The sequence below is a fragment of the Microcaecilia unicolor genome, chromosome 6, assembly GCF_901765095.1.
Source record: "Microcaecilia unicolor chromosome 6, aMicUni1.1, whole genome shotgun sequence".
In the NCBI taxonomy this organism is placed as follows: domain Eukaryota; kingdom Metazoa; phylum Chordata; class Amphibia; order Gymnophiona; family Siphonopidae; genus Microcaecilia; species Microcaecilia unicolor.
This window is the reverse complement of record NC_044036.1, coordinates 327,254,304-327,273,760: the sequence shown is the minus strand read 5'-3', so window position 1 is coordinate 327,273,760 and position 19,457 is coordinate 327,254,304. Positions and strand designations below refer to the sequence as shown.

Here is a 19,457-nt window from a genome sequence, read left to right as displayed (position 1 = left end):
ATTCTACTGTTTTCCTTTGCAGAGTGAAAGTGGAGTTTTCTATTTGTATAAGATCAGAGCCCAGAAACGTCCCAGCCAGCCGCACGAGCGAGAAGCCCAGAATGCTGCTCATTTGCATTTTCGGTTCCGCTTTTTCCAGCAGTGGGGGCTGGGCTAAGCGCGACCCTATTCTAAGGGGGAACTTTTGGGCTGCGCGGGAGACGTGCGCAGGGGGAAGCTCTTGAGTGATGCGCACGCACGCACGCACGCACGCACGCACGCAATCATCATGTTGCAGCTATGGCCGCTTCTAGTCCGTTTCCGAGCAGGTAAAAGCCGCAGGGACACGGGCTGGAGGATCGGATAGGGGGAAAGAGGATTTAATGCATTACCAGCCATTTCCCACAAGGAACAACGAGTACACTAGGGGCCGTGGCCCACGAGGTAGAAGCAAATCCAGGACCGGCCCAAACATTAGTTAAATGAAAACTAGGCAGTCATCAAAGTAAAACAGTAGATCCTAATTATGGAACATCCTACAAAGATAATAATGATGGGGGGGAGGTGCAAGCTAATGACCTGAAAGTTAAGGGATGGTGGGGTTAAAGAGTAAACCTATATAAGCTGTGTGGTGTTGGGCTTCCTGTTTGAAACAGGTTATCAATAGAAATCAAACAAAAGAAAACATGGAAAAGAAAATAAGATGATACCTTTTTTATTGGACATAACTTAATACATTTATTGATTAGCTTTCGAAGGTTGCCCTTCTTCGTCAGATCGGAAATAAGCAAATGTGCTAGCTGACAGTGTATATAAGTGAAAACATTCAAGCATTACTATGACAGTAAAATAGATACCATTGGAGATTCTACATGGAATGTTGCTACTATTGGAGATTCTACATGGAATGTTGCTATTCCACTAGCAACATTCCATGTAGAAGGCTGCGCAGGCCGCAGCCACATTGGTGATCTGCAAGGGCCGACTTCTACATGGAATGTTGCTAGTGGAATAGCAACATTCCATGTAGAATCTATAGAAATCAAACAAAATAAAACATGGAAAAGAAAATAAGATGATACCTTTTTTATTGGACATAACTTAATACATTTCTTGATTAGCTTTCGAAGGTTGCCCTTCTTCGTCAGAGCGGAAATAAGCAAGTGTGGTAGCAGATCATAAGCGGAGCCAGGTTGATGGCGCGGGGGGGGGGGGGGGAGCGAGAGCGGACTTCTGCCAGCGCTGGCGCAGATTTTCAATGCAACACATTGAGAAAAAAATAGGTGCCAGTGCCAGCAGAACTCCATTTGGGGGAGCGGCCGCTCCCCTGGCACCCCCCTAGCTACGCCACTGTAGCAGATAGTATATATAAGTGAAACATCCAAGTATTACTTTGACAGTCTGACAGGGTGAGGGTGGGTAGGAGGTATGCATGGGGACATCAAAGCATTTCATTGATATTTTAACAGGATGGGTGTGGGTAGGTGAGAGGAGGGTGATCAACAGAGAAATACAATTTTATGGTTTATAATGGGCTAGAAAACCCAGATCCTTGTTAAGTCCTGTCTGTTGGGTGTCAAAATATTCAATCATTCTGACTTCAAAGGTCTTACGTTCCTGTATTGTTTTAAAGTTACCTTTCAGGATTCTTACTATGAAATCACTGGTGCAGTGTTCTGGTCTTGTAAAGTGTTGGCCCACAGGGGTGGGAACCTGACTGGCACCGGCTATCTTCATGTGATGTCTGTGCAGATTAAATCTTGTCTTAAGCATCTGGCCTATTTCTCCAATATAGCATCCTTCATTACATTTTTTACACTGAATGATATATACCACTTGTGTTTTAAGTTGGGTGACTGTCGGAAGGCCAGCACTGGTGGGGATGGGAATATCTTTTTCAGTAAGTCATCTTCCTGGAGTAGAGGCTGTAGGTCTCTTATGATTTTCCTCAGTTTCTCCAGCTCTGGGTTGTATGTCACTACAAGGGGGATTCTGTCTGTGGCTTTTTTTTTCTTTGTACTGTAGCAGATTTTCCCTGGGTGTTTCGAGGGAGAAGGCAATATTCTTGGAGATTATTTTGGGGTTGTAGCCTTTCTGTTTCAAAGGATGCAGTCAGGGTTTCAAGGTGTCTGTCTCTATCCCCTGGGTCCGAGCAGATACGGTGGTATCTTGTGGCTTGGCTGTAAATAATGGATCTTTTTGTATGTGAAGGATGGAAGCTGGAGTTGTGGAGGTAGCTGCATCTGTCTGTGGGTTTCTTGTATATAGATGTTTGTATACAGCCATCACTGATTGAGACTGTGGTGTCCAAAAAACTGACTTTTTCTGGGAATAGTAAAGTTGTTTCAGAGTTTCTTCTCCTTCCGTCCAAATCATAAAAATGTCATCGATGTACCGATAGTATTTTAGAGGTTTGGTCTGGTATGTATTCAGAAATGTCTCTTCCAGCTCAGCCATAAAAAGGTTGGCATATTGGGGTGCTGTCCTGGTGCCCATCTGTTTGGAACAGAAAGCGGGACAGCAGAGAAAGAGGAGGAACCGTACAATACATAGGGGTCTCATTATAAGAAATGAGCCCTGGAACGCCTCCCTGTTTTATGGCACCTCGGTCTGCTTATACTCCTCTTCTTCCTGTCTTTGTATAGGGCCTCGGCTCTTTGTACTCTTACCCATCATCTTCCTTCCCTTTAATTGTACCCCTGCAGCTGTGCTGGTTTACAGCAGAAGTACCTACCTTGGAGGAAAGGAGAAACAGGGGTGACATGATACGCACGTTCAAGTATTTGACAGGAATTAATCTGCAAACAACCCTTTTCCGGAGACGGGAAGGCGGTAGAACTAGAGGACATAAATTGAGATTGAAGGGGGGGCAGACTCAGGACTAATGTCAGGAAGTATTTTTCCATGGAGAGGGTGGTGGATACGTGGAATGCCCTCCCGCGGGAGGTGGTGGAGATGAAAATGGTAGTGGAATTCAAACATGCGTGGGATAAACACAAAGGAATCTTGTTTAGAAGGAATGGATCCATGGAATCTTAGCGGAGATTGGGTGGCGACGCCGGTAACTTGGAAACAAAACAGGAACTGGGCAGACTTCTATGGTCTATGCCCCGATCGTGACTGGATAGGGATGGGCTGGAGTGGAAATTTTAAGGGGCTTCTACGTTAGCTTCAGAACTTAGTACAAGAACAGTACAGACTTCTACAGTCTGTGCCCAGAGAATGGCAAGGACAAATCAAACTTGGGTGTACATATAAAGTATCACATACCATGTAAAATGAGTTTATCTTGTTGGACAGACAGGATGGACCATACAGGTCTTTATCTGCCATCATTTACTATGTTACAGGAAAGACGGGCAGGGCAAGTTTTTTTTTTCTCCTGACTATCAGCAGGTGCAGTAAGAAGCAGTCAAATATAGTATGGGAAGTGCTATAATCTTTTAAAACTTTTGAATCTAATTTTATAGATATTACATTACTGGAGAAGAAAATGCTTTGGTACCTCTGTAATAAATAGGCTGGGAGTTAGGATTGGTTATAACAGCTTTATATGACCTCTCTGAAAGTATTGTAGAGTAATTGTTTTGGAGAGGCTTTATTATCATCAAAGCATTTTATATAAATATGGATGATTATAAGACAATCACAGCAGTGCATGCAATTCTCTCATGAATATTTATTGTGGATATCCTGAAAACCAGACTGGCTGGGGTAGCTCCAGGACCAGCTTTGGGAATTGTGCAAAAGATTTTCAGAAGCAGTTTAAAGCTTCATGGGCATTGCTGACTTAACAGAACAGTACCATACCATGTCCATTTGGCAAATATGGAGGTAGAAAATTTTCAGTACAATGAAGGGTAGTTCTTTAAGGAGCCACCTAGTGTTAGGCAGTGACATAACCATGGAGGGTGGGAAGGGGAGGGGTCTCCCCCCCCCCAAAAAAAACAACAAAAAACCTGCCGTACCCTGAATGGCTAAAGTAGCTAGGGCTCTTCAGCTTGGAGAAGAGATGGCTGAGGGGAGATATGATAGAGGTCTAATACTGAGTTGAGTGGAACGGGTAGATGTGAATCGCTTGTTACCGCTTACCAAAAATACTAGGACTAGGGTGCATGCAATGAAGCTACTAAGTAGTAAATTTAAAACAAACCGTAGAAAATATTTATTCACTCAATTTGTAATTAAACTCTAGAATTCATTGTCAGAGATTGTGGTAAAAGCAGTTAGCTTAGCAGGGTTTAAAAAAGGTTTGGATCGTTTCCTAAAACAAAAGTCCATAAGCCATTATTAAGATGGACTTGGGAAAATCCACTGCTTTATTTCTAGGATACAGTCACTAATTCAGTCCCACCATCAAAGAGATCTATTATGAAATTTGAAAACCTCAGCGGTGCAACTTGCCAACAAACTGCTTTACAGCACCCACCTTGTCGTCTGTTGTCAATCATATCAATTTTTGCAAACTATTTTTATATTTGTACATTTCAATATTAACTTTAATCTTCATAATTATAATTCAATATTCATCTTAAAAATATATATTTGCAATGTTAGATGGGGGCATTGCAAATATGTATTTTTAAGATGAGTATTGAATTATAAGTATAATTATGAAGATGATTGAGGTTAATATTGAACTATAAAACCACAAAACTAGTTTGCAAAAAATTGATATGATTGAGAACTAATGACAGGGTGGGGGCTGCAGATCTTGCAACAATGAAAGTTTGCTGGCAAAGTTGCACTGCTGAGGTTTTCAAAATTCATAATAGGTCTCTTTGATGGTGGGATTGAATTTGTGGCTGTATGTATTGTTTCACTGCAAATATATTGCCTGGTTTTATTTCTAGGATAAGTAGCATAAAATCTGTTATACTGTTCTGGGATCTTGCCAGGTACTTGTGACCTGGATTGGTCACTGTTGGAAACAGGATGCTGGGCTTGATGGACCTTTGGTCTGTCCCAGTATGGCAACACTTACGTTCTTATGGTTGGCAGGGATGTCTGAGCCCCACCTGCCATAAAGCTCCATGGCCTGAACCTTTCCCGCTGTAAGGAAGTCAATGGCATGCTTTCAAGCCAGTGATGCCTGTGCTCCTCGTGCATGCTCTGTTCACACTCGTGAATTGAGCAGGCATGAGGAGTGCTGGCATTGGTGGCGGGAAAGCACAGCATCTGTTTCTTTGCACCGAGGGAAGTTTGGGCCACGAAGCTCTTTAGCTGGTGGGGCTTGGGTATCCCCACCAGAAAAGGTAAAAATTGTAACCAGGAGGGGGGAGGGACCAGAGAGGAATGGGTGCCCCCCTCCCCCCAAAGGCTGCTGGCTACGCCTCTGGTGTGAAATGACAGTATTCTATCCATTTATGCATGTAAATGACCTCTTATTATAGAATACTGCCTAGCACTATGATTTGATAGTGTGTATTTTGCTAGTGGGCACACACATGGGTGTAGTGCACAGGTTCACATATAAATTCTATCATTTATGTTGCAAAGAGCTAGCTTAGTAAACAAGGGGGACAGTGATAGATGAACATACAGGGATCAATGTCTAGGAATCTAAATTCCTTTGCTTGGGTGCTTGGTTACCAGGTACCTGTGCACTTTCAGTGGTTCATTCTAGGATTTTTGTTCTATAAGGTACACAGTGTGGTTTGGAATACAGAAGTGCATAAAAGGGGCAGCGTGTTTTATTTGATCTTTACCTAAAAACAGAACCATAAAACTAAAGATGGGAACTGAGCAGGTAAATCTCCATGAATGTAATTATTATTATTATTTTTTTTTAAAGGGACTATCTTATTGCAGGGCAATCAAGAGCTCTATTCAACTTTAAGGTGTAGGACTTTGCACTGTTCTTGCAGCTGGGGCAAAGCACTAGCTCCAGCAGAAGACGGCTTTATAAATTCCCTATCATCAGAGGAAAGATCCAAAGAGCCTGAGAGCCAAATTGATGACCAATATACAACTGAACAGCGATCAGCCATCCTTCAAATGCTAAACACTGCCTCAGAAAAAGAGCTGCTCAAACTAATGAGAGGCAAGAAGTCAGTCAGTATTGTTGATTACAGGACAAAGCACGGCCCTTTCCAGGATTTACAAAGTTTAATGAAAGTGCCACAATTCAAGTATAAAACTACAGTTAAATTGTGTGATCTTATCCTCAGTCCACCTGCAAGTGAACAAGGAGAGAGAAAAATACAGGGAAGCAGGCTAGTAGTGAAATTTATGGGGCCCGAAATAAAGCAAGAGAAGTTACAGGTAATTTGTTTTCCATTATGAGACAGCGAGCGACGGTTAGGAATGGGCCAGAGAAATAATGCAGCCGGACAAAAGGGATGAACACAAAATAAGTATTTATTTACAGAACTCCCGGGGCCTGTTCCTTCACAGGGCCTGAAACACAGTGTGGGTAAACCTTGGTGGTTTAGGAAGCATAATTATTAAGCAGGCCTCTAGCAGCAGGCCTAACTCAAGTTGTGACTGCTGGGATTGCCATGCCCCAACCCACAGCCTGTAGTTCTTGTTTTCCCTCAGAGGTCCAGGTCTGGCTCCAGCCAGACCTCAGCAAAGCTTGCAAGTCTTAACCAAAAGCACAAGGTTGGCTTACATCAACCAAGTCAAAACAGCTAGATGTATTCAGCCAGGGCATAGATTGGGGCTTCTTTTCTGCCTTCCCTGGGCCTCAGCCTAGCTCTGTCCTCTATACTCCCAGGTATGGGCTCTGTCCCTCCCAGCTCACCTCCTCCCGGGTGGGTTTCATGCTCTTAAGGTGGTCCAGGCTATGGGAGGAACTGTTCTTAAGGTGTCCCAGGCTATCGGAGGGAGTTTTCTCAAGGGAGAGTGGCAGTGTTCTGTAGACCCCCCTTACACATTATTTAAAAATGTTTAATATGGGAGTTGCTATATTGTATTCTGTGTATAGGCATATCAATGGTATACAATCAAGTAAGGAAAAAAAAAAACACCACCAGTCATATGGAAGTCAGCGAAACGAATACCCAGAGCTAGTATTCATGCTGGGGAAATGATGGCTATGATTTTTAATGAAAGAAAAAAAAAAGAAAGATATATATAAAATGAATGCTACTCCCATTTGGAGGTCCTTTTACATGCTATGTGGATCCATTGTTCTACATAGTGCAGCTTAATTGCTAACCCGACGGTAACTGGGCAGCATTCGATACTACCCGATTACCGCTGGGTACACACTTGCGCTACAAAAATAAATATATTTTTGTAGTGCTGGTTATGACGGCACGCTGGTGGTGGGAACTACCATCGGGCAGCTGCGGTAGACCGGCAGTACTTCCTTTTTAGTGAGCGGTAAGCCCATGTTGAGCTTACTGCGGTTTTGTCCTCAATGGCATCTCCTTTGATTCTGTGGTTTGTTTGCTGAAAAGAGGCCACAGACAGATTCCACATTTAGGATTCTTTTCGGTATTTGGTAAACAAATGCTAGAATAGTTGTCAGCCCCCGTAAGTAGTCAATACAAGTTTAGGGAAAAAAAAAACTAATTTGGCTCTAGTTTTAGAATAGAAGAGGATGCACAGATTTTTCAGCTGCTCATGGAAATTTTATTCCCTTCCTCTAGCATACCATGACAATGTTACCACACTATGACAGAAATCTGTGACTCAAGTTTTTGATTGCTCTTTCCCCTTATCTCCTATTTTCTGATCAGCTTCCTGTTTACTAAAAATACTGATTATTAATAACTAGTAAAAAAGGCCCGTTTCTGACACAAATGAAACGGGCACTAGTAAGGTTTTCCTCGGAGTGTGTATGTTTGAGAGAGAGAGAGAGAGAGAGTGTGTGTGTGTGTGTGTGTGAGAGATGGAGTGTGTGTGTCAGAGAGAGAATGAGACAGTGTTTGTGTGAGAGACAGAGTGTCTGTGTGTGTGACAGAGATAGAGTGTGTCAGAGAGAGTGTTTGTGAGACAGTGAGTGTGGGCCCCCCCACCCCCACCTCTCTGGTCTCAGGACCCCCTCCAGCCACCCATGTCCAGCGACCCTCCTCTCCCCCTGCAGCCACCCATGTCCAGCGACCCTCCCCTCCCCCTTGCCACCGGTAACGCTGTCCGGCCGCTGCTGCTTCTCCTGTTGAGCAGCAGCAGCCGCTACAAAAAGAAAAAAAGCCATGTTTTTAAACCAAGCGCGGCACCGCAGACAGCCATCAGGCATTGGCTGTTGGCTCTGCAGCCGCTCCTCCTCTCACGTCGCTGTGCTCTTCCGGGGTCTTAATCCAGGGGCAGTGACATGGAGGCGAAGTGGAGGAGTGGCTGCAGAGCCGACAGCCAATGCCTGATGGCTGTCTGCGGTGCCGCGCTTGATGTTTAAAAACATTTATGATTTTTTTTCTTTTTGTAGCAGCCGCTGCTGCTCAACAGCGTTACCAGTGGCAGCTGCGGGTGGCGAGGGGGTTGTCTGCAGTGCTGTGCTTGTAGTTTTTTGATGCGCCGCTCCCTCCCACTTGCTCGGAGCAAGTGGCAGGGAGTGGCGCACTCACAGCTGATTTCCAGGCAGGGGGAGGAGTAGGGAAACACGCGGAGCAAGTTGCGCTGCGTGTTTCCCTACTCCTCCCCCTGCCTGGGAATCAGCTGTGAGTGACGTCAACCTGGCTACGGAGCCTAGCTCAGCAACTTCAGGAGCCACGGATACAGGCAGTCACACATTAGAACGTAGGTGGTGAGAATTATTATATAGGATAATGCCTTGCTGTTCTTGTACATCCTATTTTGTAAGACTGCATTTTAAAAGATTAATAAAATGTTATTTTTTTTTCTAGTCTGCAGAGAGCATTGTCTCTATTGTTTTTGGGACTCAAACAATGGCCTGGGCTCATGTCACTCGAAATCTGTCTGTTCTTGATTGGCAAAGAGAAGAATGCTATAGCTTCATGAAAGGACCTTATGTAGCATCTGCCTATTTGGAAGATGTAAGTAGGGTGTCTGTTTGGGATCATTTGAAATCTTTCTTTCTGTTTGTTTTTTTTCCCCATTGATCTTGAGGGGGGAGGTGTAGTGGAAACCAGATTCTTTGTAGGTTTGAATATACCTGTATTGTACAATAAACGGTGATCACAAATGTTTTAAGATTTTAAAATGATCGTCCCTTCTTATAACCCACAGCAAAGTCCAGATTTCTCAAGGACCTAATATGTTTATTCAGAATTCAGAGGAAAGAAGCAGGACTAGGGGCACGTTTGAAGTTTCTGCTGTCTGACGTAACCACGTTATTTCAGTTTTTATATCTGGATTGCCAGCTTTAATTTGATATTTTCACCCTTTTTCTTTCCTGTGTGCCAGGCATCAGAACTGAGCCCTATGCTTTCCAGTGCTGATGTGCATTATTTCTGGAGCTGCTATTTCTTAAAAAAAAAAAAAAAGGGCATTAAATAAAATAAATAAAAAGTTTGTATTGTGATCCTCATTTAATTGCTGTATAATCTATGTCCAGAGTATTAGAGCTGAAACTGAGCAAGCTGAAGTTACATGTTCAAGTCTCACCAGCTATATTGTATCTATCATCTGAGTTTTGACTACCTTTTCATAGGAAGGGAAATATATATATATACTGGAGATCATACAACCATCTTCATTACAAAAAACTTTTAATTGCACAAATATCTAACAGTGCTTCACAATGGGTTTTTTTGGCTGTGAATCCATGATTGTGGCTAAATAAAACTGTGACCAGCCAGAGATGCAGAATAATGATGCACCTGTGGAGAGCCCTCCTAGGTCATAACCCCGAACACTGGTTTTGTGACCCCATTTGAATTGTGGGAGCTTTGTTCTATAATGTTCTGCTATCTGTACTGAAGAGCTGGTATGAGATTTCTCCATCAGTTAAATATTATGATCAGAAAATCTGCTAAAATTACATTTCTGCACAAGGATCCGGTAGCTATATAACGCTATGCAGTGCCCACCCTCATGGTGTGCAGGAAATATTTACTGGGACACATTGATTTTTAAAATGTTCCAGCAAATCTTATAGTTCTCTCTGTGCTAACCACTGACAACAGGACTTTCCAAAATCCAAAGTAAAGTAGGGTCAGTTCTCCAACTTTAAGACTATAACAGATTTCAACCATTTACTTCTGCATTTTTATGTTCAAGTTGTTTTTGTAATGGGGCTTTGCCTTGGGAACCACTGCTGTCCCTCCCTCTTTAAATGCATAAGCATTACAGAGCTTGCTTAGTTTTGATTGACTGTTTTGGTTTTTAGATTCTTGCAGTAGTATCCAAGATTCCTGAAGCTGATTTTTACATCTTAGAGAAATCAGGAATTTCTGTTCAACATGTCAACCTGTTCCCTGTGATGTTACATCTGCGTACTGTGGAAGCTATGTTGTTTGCATTACTAGATGGAACCTTCATGAAAGATGGCCAGCACAGAGTGCTAACCATGGCACGAAATGCAGTAGGAAAGCACTTTGACCTGATGGTAGGGGCTGCAAGGACCAGTGGCTTAGACCTCATAAAGCAGTTGCTTTTGGATGCTGTTACCAAGTCACAGCCCAGAGTCTCTTTTCCACAGGATGTGCTACTGCAGCACAGAAACCGGTTTCAGGCAGGATCACGGAAAAGAGAAGAAGAGATGTGTGATGCTCTTCTTCAAGCCATTGCCTTCTATGACTTGGTAGGCTAATGGCATCTTAGTGCATAGTTCACATTTTACTTGAACAAAACACTAAAAAAAAAGTTCAATAAATGACTTTGCAGAATTGGAAGGTATGAAACTTTAAATTGAGTATAATCCCAGTGCTGAGATCTGCTACTGGTTCCCGTCTGGAGAACAGTTATTTAAATGTATCTCATGTATTTTTATCAGTAGCTCAAGGTGAGTTACATTCAGATCCAACAGATATTTCCCTAGTGTGCCTGTCATCAAAGTTTGTAACTAAGGTAATGGAAGGTCACAGGAAGTATCAGTGGGATGTACAGCTTGTCTGTTAGCTTGCTGCTCAAATAAAATACCTGTGTAGAATAAAGGTTTGTGTAAGTTAACGTGGTGTGCAGCCACAGCAGCAAATTAAGTAGACAATTTTATGATGCAAGGACAGAAAGACATACTGGCTCACTCCAGGTTCTAGTAGTATCACAGCTAACAATTCAGTTTTGTGTTTTACAAGTGCTTGTTGGGGTTTTTTTTTTTTAAAACACAATTCACAAAGTAAACCTGAGCTAATATTAAAACAATGCTGTAAAAACAAGATTTAGATGCTAATTTTCAAAGCACATAGGCTTACAAAATAACATAGTAACTTTATAAGTCTATATGTGCTTTGAAAATGAGCCTCTTAGGGGGAGATGCACCAGCACTGTAAAACACCAGCTGGAACACAGATTGTTTTTGGTTTTTTTGAGCGACCAGTGCTCAACACTAACAGCATGCAAATTATATTCACACTGTTAGTGTTGAGCAGTAGTCAGTAAAGGGGTCCAAACGTTCCTGGTACATGTCCAGTGAATTGGGGGGGGGGGGGGGGGGGGGCTCCTAATGCACTTAAGTCCTCTCAAACCTAAAACAAGTCCCTGGTAGGCCCCTTCTGACACCCCCCCCCCCCCCCCAAAAAAAAAAAAAAAAAAGAGCCTGACCAGACCTGGCAGGCTGAGCCCAGCCCCCTAGTCACCACTGGCCCTGTTAGTCTAGTGCAGTGGTTCCCAAACCTGGAGGCACTCCAGCCAGTCAGGTTTTCAGGATACCTACAATTAATATTCATGAGATAATTTGCATAGTGGAGGCAGTGCATGCAAATCTCTCTCATGAATATTCATTGTGGGTATCCTGAAAACTGGAGTGCCTCCAGGACCAGGTTTGGGAACCACTGGTCTAGTGGAATTTCCCCCCCACCAACAACGTTTGGTAGGAGGGATGCCTACTCCCCTTCTGCCTCTGAGACTGCCCTCTTCAAAATGGCAGCACCATGTTCCTGTCCAGTGCAGTCTGAGATGCCCTGGGAGGGGAAGAGGGTTCCACCAAGAATTTTTTTTTTAAGGTCTGGGAGGGGGGATTGGGAAGGATCCACTGAACTACAAGGGATTTTTGTTGGTTGGGGGAAGGCTTAAGCTTGGGAAAGGGGTAAGGAGCCAAGCCATGGGGTGCTACTGTTTTGACTGGTTGGGGGAAGGCTCAAGCTTGGGAAAGGGTTTGGGGGTAAGGGGTCAGTGCCTGGTTGGGGGAAGGCTGAGGCTTGGAGCCAATCAGCACTCAGGCACTGACAGGAAAGTTAGCACAGGACCTTGATGACAGCTTAAGAGCTGCTGTTAATTTCTAGTCTTTAGGGAAGGGGGGGGTTTTGTGAGCCAGTTTTCTGTGCACTGCATAGAATCGCTAATGAGCTAATTTTAATACCAGCAAGCTCATGAGCATAGGATTTTCAGTCACTGCTTCCATGCATAGTAAAGCAGTGTTTGAAAGCCTCTGTGCATTAGCTGCAAAATAATGTTTCATTTAGACTGGCTAAAACCAGTCTAAATGAAATGTTGCAAACCCGGTTTGCTTTCTCCCTTAATCCGCTAAGAGTATAATGCTCAATTCTTCCTTCTTACCATGTCAACTTCTTTTTGGATACCTCAGTCTGCTTTTTCTGTACAATAAATTTCTTTACTTGCATGTTCAGCTGTGGAATTCTTAAAATCCATGACTCATTTATATGTCTTAGTTCTTGCCTTTGCTTGTTGGTAGCACTGTAGACTTCCATGTGTAAGAGTCTAGGGTCCCCAAACTTTGCAAGAGAAGGGCCATATAGGACACACTAAATCTTACTGAAGAAAGGCCATCTTTGGAAGCTGATGGAACCCCATCAGCCTCGCTGTTGCATGTGGGGAGGAAATAAAATCTCCAGAAAGGAAAAAGCATGTTGGGTTGGTAGAAAAACAGGATCCATAGGATACAGTGTAGAAACTCTTCATGTAAGGCATTCTACATAAGGACAGACTACCAGATAAGTACAATAGTAGTTTTTATCTTTTAAGGATAGAAGAATCATCACTGATCACTTTAATATCAGCAAATCACTACTATTGAATATTTCAAATCTCTTTTAATTAGTGTACACTTTTAGTTGACAGCCAGTAGTTAATAAAGATAGTTTTATACGCCATAAATTACTGCAGAAACAAAAATAGTTTACATTTTAAAAGCAGTAGGCATGCTTTAATGTTCATAAAAACCTGTACAAAATTAACAAACTGTACAATTTTATGACTAATGATACATTAGTCACATTCAAGTTCATATACACTAACTCATGCATAACCAGATCCCTCCCCCAGTCTAACTTTCAAGCTAAGGAGCACATACAGCTGTTGTATCTGCCATGGTAACTGCTCCAGTTTCTGTGTGTTCTGGTTAGGCATCAGCACCACCACTGTATGGCTAGTGTCCAGCCATAAAATGTTAAACCAGTTCTACTCTTCCAATGCTCAGAAACTTCCAAGCCATGTCTTACCAACTGTTTTACAATGCCAGTATTGTAAGCATTTTCCAAAGTAGGATATATAAGATCACTAGAGGCAGCCCATGAATGTTGAAAATGCTGACAATAGAGTAGTGTGAACTGAAGCCAGGTGTAGGCAACAGAGGCAGTAGGAGATCCAGCCCCCCTTCTCTCCTAGCAGCTAACATTTCTTAAGAAGAAACTGCAGGGGATTCTGGTAGTGCCAAAAAATTACTAACTCCTGATTTCAGTGATCACAAATATGCAAGTTAATAAAGGAAGCATGCTGTCATTGTGTGCAGCAAATATGGCTTGATGACGGGCCTTTAAGAAATGTTGGCGCATGCTTATTATCAAGTACATTCCAAGCAGTAGTACATGTGGAAATAAGTATTTGATATTGTGAAAAACTGGAGTTTCAAACCAAAAGATTTAAATGAGTGGATTATTCAGAACAAGAGCAGTAGGCCTGGCTCAGTGGTCCCGGTGCCAAATGCTGTGTAGTGCCATGCAAAAAATCCCCAGTTTGATTGCCCAAGTCAGTTGGGGACAGGTGAGAGTGGCAAAATCATTACACATGTAGCAATGGGATAATATATACAACTACCAGAAAGAAATTATTAAATAAACACAATTATAATAAAACAACTGTAGCCGTCAGCTGTAGAACAGTCCTATGCTAAATTAAGAAAAATCTAAGTTGTTTGGTTTGGCACAGCACAGTAAATAATACACCAACTAGAATGAAAACAAAATTTTCCAAAAGAAGCTTTCTTTCAACTGTTTGACAGCCAAAGTTTCTACATCTATTTTTACCACATAGAAAATAGGAAGTCTCCATGGAATCATTTTTCAACATGAACGAGGTGGTGAAAATCCTGTCCCATCCACACTGCTAGTCTGTATTACTACTTGGCCTTTTTCACCTGCCAAAAGGTGTGGACTATGCCTGAGTCGTATCAGTTCCTGCTAATGTAGTGGGAACCAAACTTTATGAAACTACTATAAGAAAATCAATGAATCTATTTAAATATTTTATTTAGAAGCTTTCCATTGTAATTCTATGTACTGACTTCATATATACAATTGACTAGCAGGGGTGGATATATTTCCCCTAAGGAAAAGAAGCTGAATATTCCCTGATCTCGTCACATATTCAAAACAACTAGTTCCTACAGGGAAGCAGTTTAACTTTATAGCACTTGTCGATGATGCATCAGTCTTTTTGTCATGCCCCTCTGCTTTGCAACCAGCTTATTCATCACTATCAAAATAAGTGATACAGATTTATTTTAAGCTGTGATATGTACTTTCAGGGGTTTAAGATAAAATAAAACAAATGTAGAGATGGAAATAAGGCACAAGCTGACCAAGGCATTGGGTTAGAATTCTGTTAAGAACACTAGGAAATTAAGTCACAGAAGCAAGCTGTGTACTTAACTCACTCTTAAGACAAAATGTCAGTTGCTCCAAGGCATGTTTTCAGTGATTTGTAGCCATAGGGGTCATTTGACCTTTAGGCTTACATAAAATACAATCTGGATAATGGCCATTTGTGCAGAAAAACTCTTAAGGAAAGTCAGCTGCCAGCTTGTTCAAAATTGGTTTCTGGAGTTCCAGATGTATTCCCGCAAAGTAATGTAGAAATCTGTGAACAGAATCAATGAGAAAAGTCATTTACTACTGTAATTAAATAGCAAATGCTTGGTACTTGGCACACCAGAATCATATTTTTCTTTTAAACCTTCCGAAGCAAGATCCCAGTGTTCTTATAGGGAACCATAAGCAATACAGTGGCCTTCTGGGGCAAGAAGATGAACACATACTTACAAGACTGCTCTTTACACAGTCAGGTGGATGGTAATTTTATAACAGGGCTGTTAGCACCAGACCAGCACCCACATTTGCCAGCACTGAATGCTGGGAGCTGGCGAGCACGTGAACCAAACAGCTCGCCGGCTTCCAGCACAATGGGCATGCCAATATATTCAACAGCATTCTGATGAAGTACTTACCTATTCATCTGCAATGCTCAAGAGAATTGCGTGCCTCACAAGGGCGCGCCTAACACCATAACCCCTACACCAGTTTGGCGCTAGCTTTAGGGTGTCTGAGACATTGAAATCCTGCTGGAATTTGCACAAATCCTGCTGGATTGGCCTACCAATATTTTGGAAGGTAGAAACTTGTGCTGTTTTTGATTGATTCCTTGCATGGAAATGTAGTTCTGGCTCCAGGATTGCTAGCCTGCACAATGCCTCGGGGACCTCTATAAACTGATCCCAGGCCCTTGAAAAAAAAGCACTGGGACTTTTTCTTCGTATGACTCTTTTGGCTATCAGTCAAGTTTCCAGGCTCAAACTAATTCTGTGTCTGAAATTCACAAGGGGAAGGAGCGAGGCCAATGCATATGTGCTGGGTTCGTCCCCCCCCCCCCCATCCTTACAATGTTTAGCTGGGCTCTTACACAAAAGGTTGTATAACTGCACATGCCTGTCCAGCTCATGTAACTGGAACCTTGAACGTCTATTCAGCAGTATGGAGTGCTAATTTCTTTATCTACAGCTTAAAAAGCACTTTTGAAGAGCTTACCTTCTTTTTGTCTTCCCTTGTTCTTTGCGTTTCTCTGACCTACAGATGCTACGCAGGGTAGGCAGATATTCTACTATGCTGGCCTGCCTGTTCCCCATGTTTACAAATGATCGGTGTGAAAACACACTTTTTATCAGTGCCAGTTTTTCCTGTGCAGTGCTGTAAATAAAACAGAACAATCCTATTAGAGATTTCCTGTGCAAGAAAAATACAGAGGTCAACTACTTCAGTTAAGGCTGTAAACACCTCCCCGCTACACCTGAAGATTTAGTTTGAGTTCTATATAAGCAGAACATGGCCAGAGCTTTTTTTTTATGGAGTCTTTACATTTTGAAACACTTAAAAGGCTGATAAAAATCTTTTGTGAATCTTTACAGATTTCTATAAGGAGTTAATATTTGGCAAAATGTACATACAGTCTCTCTGAACTGCTCAATCGCATAAAATAGTCCGGAAAAAAAAGCACAAAGGGCTCTCAAGAGTGGAACTCTTGCTTTGCTTTACTGATGACCCACATTTTCTTCAGTGTTTTTATCTGCTTCAGTCATCCATTGCTTGTCTCCACAGCAGATTATTACACTGTGTTACAACAGCTGTTGTTTGAGCAACAATTCATGTACCTAGTGTTGCTTGAAAAGATCCCTAAAGCAGGTATTAGTAATGCCAAAACACGGCCCATATCAGGTCATCAATAAAGCATATTTGTTCCATCCTTGACAGCTTTTTGTGCTTTTTTTCTGGACTGCTTGTGCTGCGTACTTTGACCCTCTCCGCTGTATGCTGCAATCACAGCCCTTTTTTTGTAAATTTTGTTATACATGCACCTGTAGTGAATCGTGTTTTAACTGCTAAAACCACACGCAAAGGTGTGGCCTGCTGGTTACAGTGCTGAGCTTTCATCAGTGCCCAACATATCATACATACTCAGCAGGTCACAATTGTCCCATGCCTCTGTCTAAATGGGTAATAATGATAATTTGGAAGCAGTTATATACATCAGGCACCTAAAACTGGTAACCTGTTTGGATTAAAGGTGCTATATACATCCAATATATCATCATCTGAGTTGTTATGCATATGGAATATTAAACAACATTTTAGGTTTACCTTGTATTAACTACTGTCTGACTAAAAAACACATCATCTCTGTGTTTAGGCATATGCAAAGTAAGTTCTTCAGTTGGATCTTTTCCTAAGTTCCTGCATAAATTTAAAGATGTTTCCATAGATTGAGATATGCTAGAATAACACTTATGAAAACTGAGTGCTTCTATCATTGCTTTCAGTTCTGCACAGCTTTGGGTACTCCACCAGTCTCTAACCTCTAGATTAACACCATCACAGAGGCCATTTTTTATTTTTCCATCTGTCCAGTTGTATTCTGTGTTTTTACAGAACTCGTTTTGCTCCTTTGCATATAGACTGCAGTCTAAAAAAGACATGGTATCCACAAATTCAGTCAGTGAGTCTAGGCAATGGGTTATCAGGGCAGAACATTTTTGATCTGCAGGAGTTTGTGAATTCTCTTTTGGAAAACAGATGTTGGTCTGCAGGGAATTCTGCACCTCTATATCATCCTGTTTTGTATCCTCTCTGCTTTCCTTGGAATTCAAAGCAGCAATGCCTGAGGTCAAAGTTAAATGTCCATCACCTGAGTTTGATTCACATTCAAATAAGTCACAATCATCAAGAATAATGCACTTCTTGCTTAGTTTCACATGGGAAGATGATCGCACTGGACTCATGTCCACAGGCCTTCTTATATTTTCCTGTAATGCTTTGGAGTTGGATGGAACTGAAGCAATCTCCTCAGGTTCTGGAAGAATAGGAATTGGTAATGGCAGAAGGAATTCTAGATTGTTATAAATAAAATTCACATTCTTCTTCTGAAACTCTGTAAGCAGCTGTATCAACTGATTCAATTTTTCTTTCTGTGTAATGTTAGACTGAAAGAAATTAAACAAGCTTTGTCAATTTAACATTATCGTATATCAATTCACTTAATACATGAATACTGAGAGTGAACTGGGGAAGGCAGGATATCACTAATACTGTATTATGTTTGACACAGTTCCTAGGCAAGTAACACTGCATGAAAACAGCATTTTATTTTAACCATGTTATTCTTCAAACAATATTATACTGCATGACATGTGTTTGGCATATTAATATATATACTATATTGCATAACCTCTAGAAATCAGAAGGGGGGAGGTGTATTCAGTTTAGGACAGTACCTTGACAAATGTCATCAAATCTTCTGAAGGCAGAATTATGTTTTAAGACCCAATTAGGCTCTCAATAAGGCCAGAGTCACATTTTGGGAGATCCTGAGGATTCATGGCAGTTTGAAGAGAGTTGATTGTAGAATCTGTACTGCAGACCATGGGCACAGTTCCAGTATCAATTTTTCCTTTATAAGCACAAAAAAACCAAAATGTTTCGATAAAGCGTTCACATACTACTGAAAGGATTGCCACTGGCACGGAAATCTGCAACCTACCAGCATCATTAGCAGAAAAGCCTGGTTTGAATATGTCCATAATTTCCTTTTTAAATCTCTTTCTTTTATTCTATTTTAAAAAAATTTCTCTTTCCTCCCTTTCTCATGGTTTTATTCTTTTTTAAACTTTTTTTTCAACTTTCCACTTGCTTTGCTACATCACATTCCCTATACCTCTCATCCTTCCACCTAACCTTCACCCCCTTTATCCCATTCCCTTATTTCTTTTTAAACACTCCTTCCATCTGAGGGACAATCAATATTGCTAACAACCACACACTACTTGTTCCTATCCTGATCAAGTCCAATAAAGACTACCCGGTTATATTGTGTGCTTTGTGCGTTTAGTGTACCAGACTACAAAAGGTTTCTACATCCGGTCAAATCTCCCAATTCAATTTCTCTGGATGGCTGTTAACTCACTCTTTGTATATATGTTCCAAATTCTAACCTACAGGGTATGGGGCTCTCGCTATCTATCTCACTGCTGTGACCCTCAGGGGGAGGAATGCTGGCTTCGGCCTAACCCCTGGTAAGCCTTTCCTCAGCTGAGAGGTGCCCACCTCTACCACCGGCTGCCTTTCAGGTGCTGTGGAGGACTTGCATCTCATATGCATATCCTTACAGCCTTCTCCGGGGTGACTCCCAGGTCCACCCCGATCCACTCAGGGCCTCCGCTCTAGGTGCCCAGCGCTCCCACCAAGTGCTGTGGAGGACTTGCAGCCCTTCTGCATTTCCTCACAGCTGTATCCGGGGTGACTCCAGTTCCACCCCGATCTTCCAGGGCCTTCTCTCCAAGTGCACAGAGTTTCCAGGTGCCTTTTGGCTAGGATCAGGTGACCCTCAGGGGGAGGAATGCTGGCTTTGGCCTAACCCCTGGTAAGCCTTTCCTCAGCTGAGAGGTGCCCACCCTCTACCACCGGCTGCCT

The 19,457-nt window shown here is 42.1% G+C and overlaps 2 protein-coding genes across 4 annotated transcripts in view; one reads left to right on the top strand and one right to left on the bottom strand.

Moving 5' to 3' along the window:
* Positions 1–226: 226 nt before the first annotated feature.
* Positions 227–11,441, top strand: TEFM (transcription elongation factor, mitochondrial). 2 transcript variants are annotated; one of them, XM_030208399.1, is made up of 4 exons: positions 227–308; positions 5,774–6,243; positions 8,772–8,921; positions 10,217–11,441. In XM_030208399.1, the coding sequence occupies exons 1-4, from the start codon at positions 269–271 to the stop codon at positions 10,637–10,639; spliced, it is 1,083 nt and encodes a 360-aa protein (XP_030064259.1). In that variant the 5' UTR covers positions 227–268; the 3' UTR covers positions 10,640–11,441. The 2 variants fall into 2 exon arrangements, with proteins under 2 accessions (XP_030064259.1, XP_030064257.1); XM_030208397.1 differs by lacking the exon at positions 227–308 and adding an exon at positions 327–423.
* A 4,617-nt stretch (positions 11,442–16,058) lies between these two features.
* The window catches only part of ATAD5 (ATPase family AAA domain containing 5), a 170,835-nt gene continuing 167,436 nt past the window's right edge, over positions 16,059–19,457 (bottom strand). Inside the window, exons 20-21 of one of the 2 annotated variants that reach the window (XM_030208395.1) lie at positions 18,263–18,438; positions 17,881–17,971 (exon numbers count right to left, since the gene is read on the bottom strand). In XM_030208395.1, the coding sequence (XP_030064255.1) occupies positions 18,305–18,438 (134 nt within the window). In that variant the 3' untranslated portion in view covers positions 17,881–17,971; positions 18,263–18,304. Of the gene's footprint in view, positions 16,185–17,880; positions 17,972–18,262; positions 18,439–19,457 lie in introns of those variants that run through there. The other variant, XM_030208396.1, reaches the window with a different exon arrangement.

Coding starts and splice junctions, on each gene's coding strand:
- TEFM (XM_030208397.1), top strand. CDS start 363: ATGCATTACCAGCCATTTCCCACAAGGAACAACGAGTACACTAGGGGC. Junction 424..5,773: donor TAGGGGCCGTGGCCCACGAG/GTAGAAGCAAAT, acceptor TTTTTTTTAAAG/GGACTATCTTATTGCAGGGC. Junction 8,922..10,216: donor CATCTGCCTATTTGGAAGAT/GTAAGTAGGGTG, acceptor TTTGGTTTTTAG/ATTCTTGCAGTAGTATCCAA.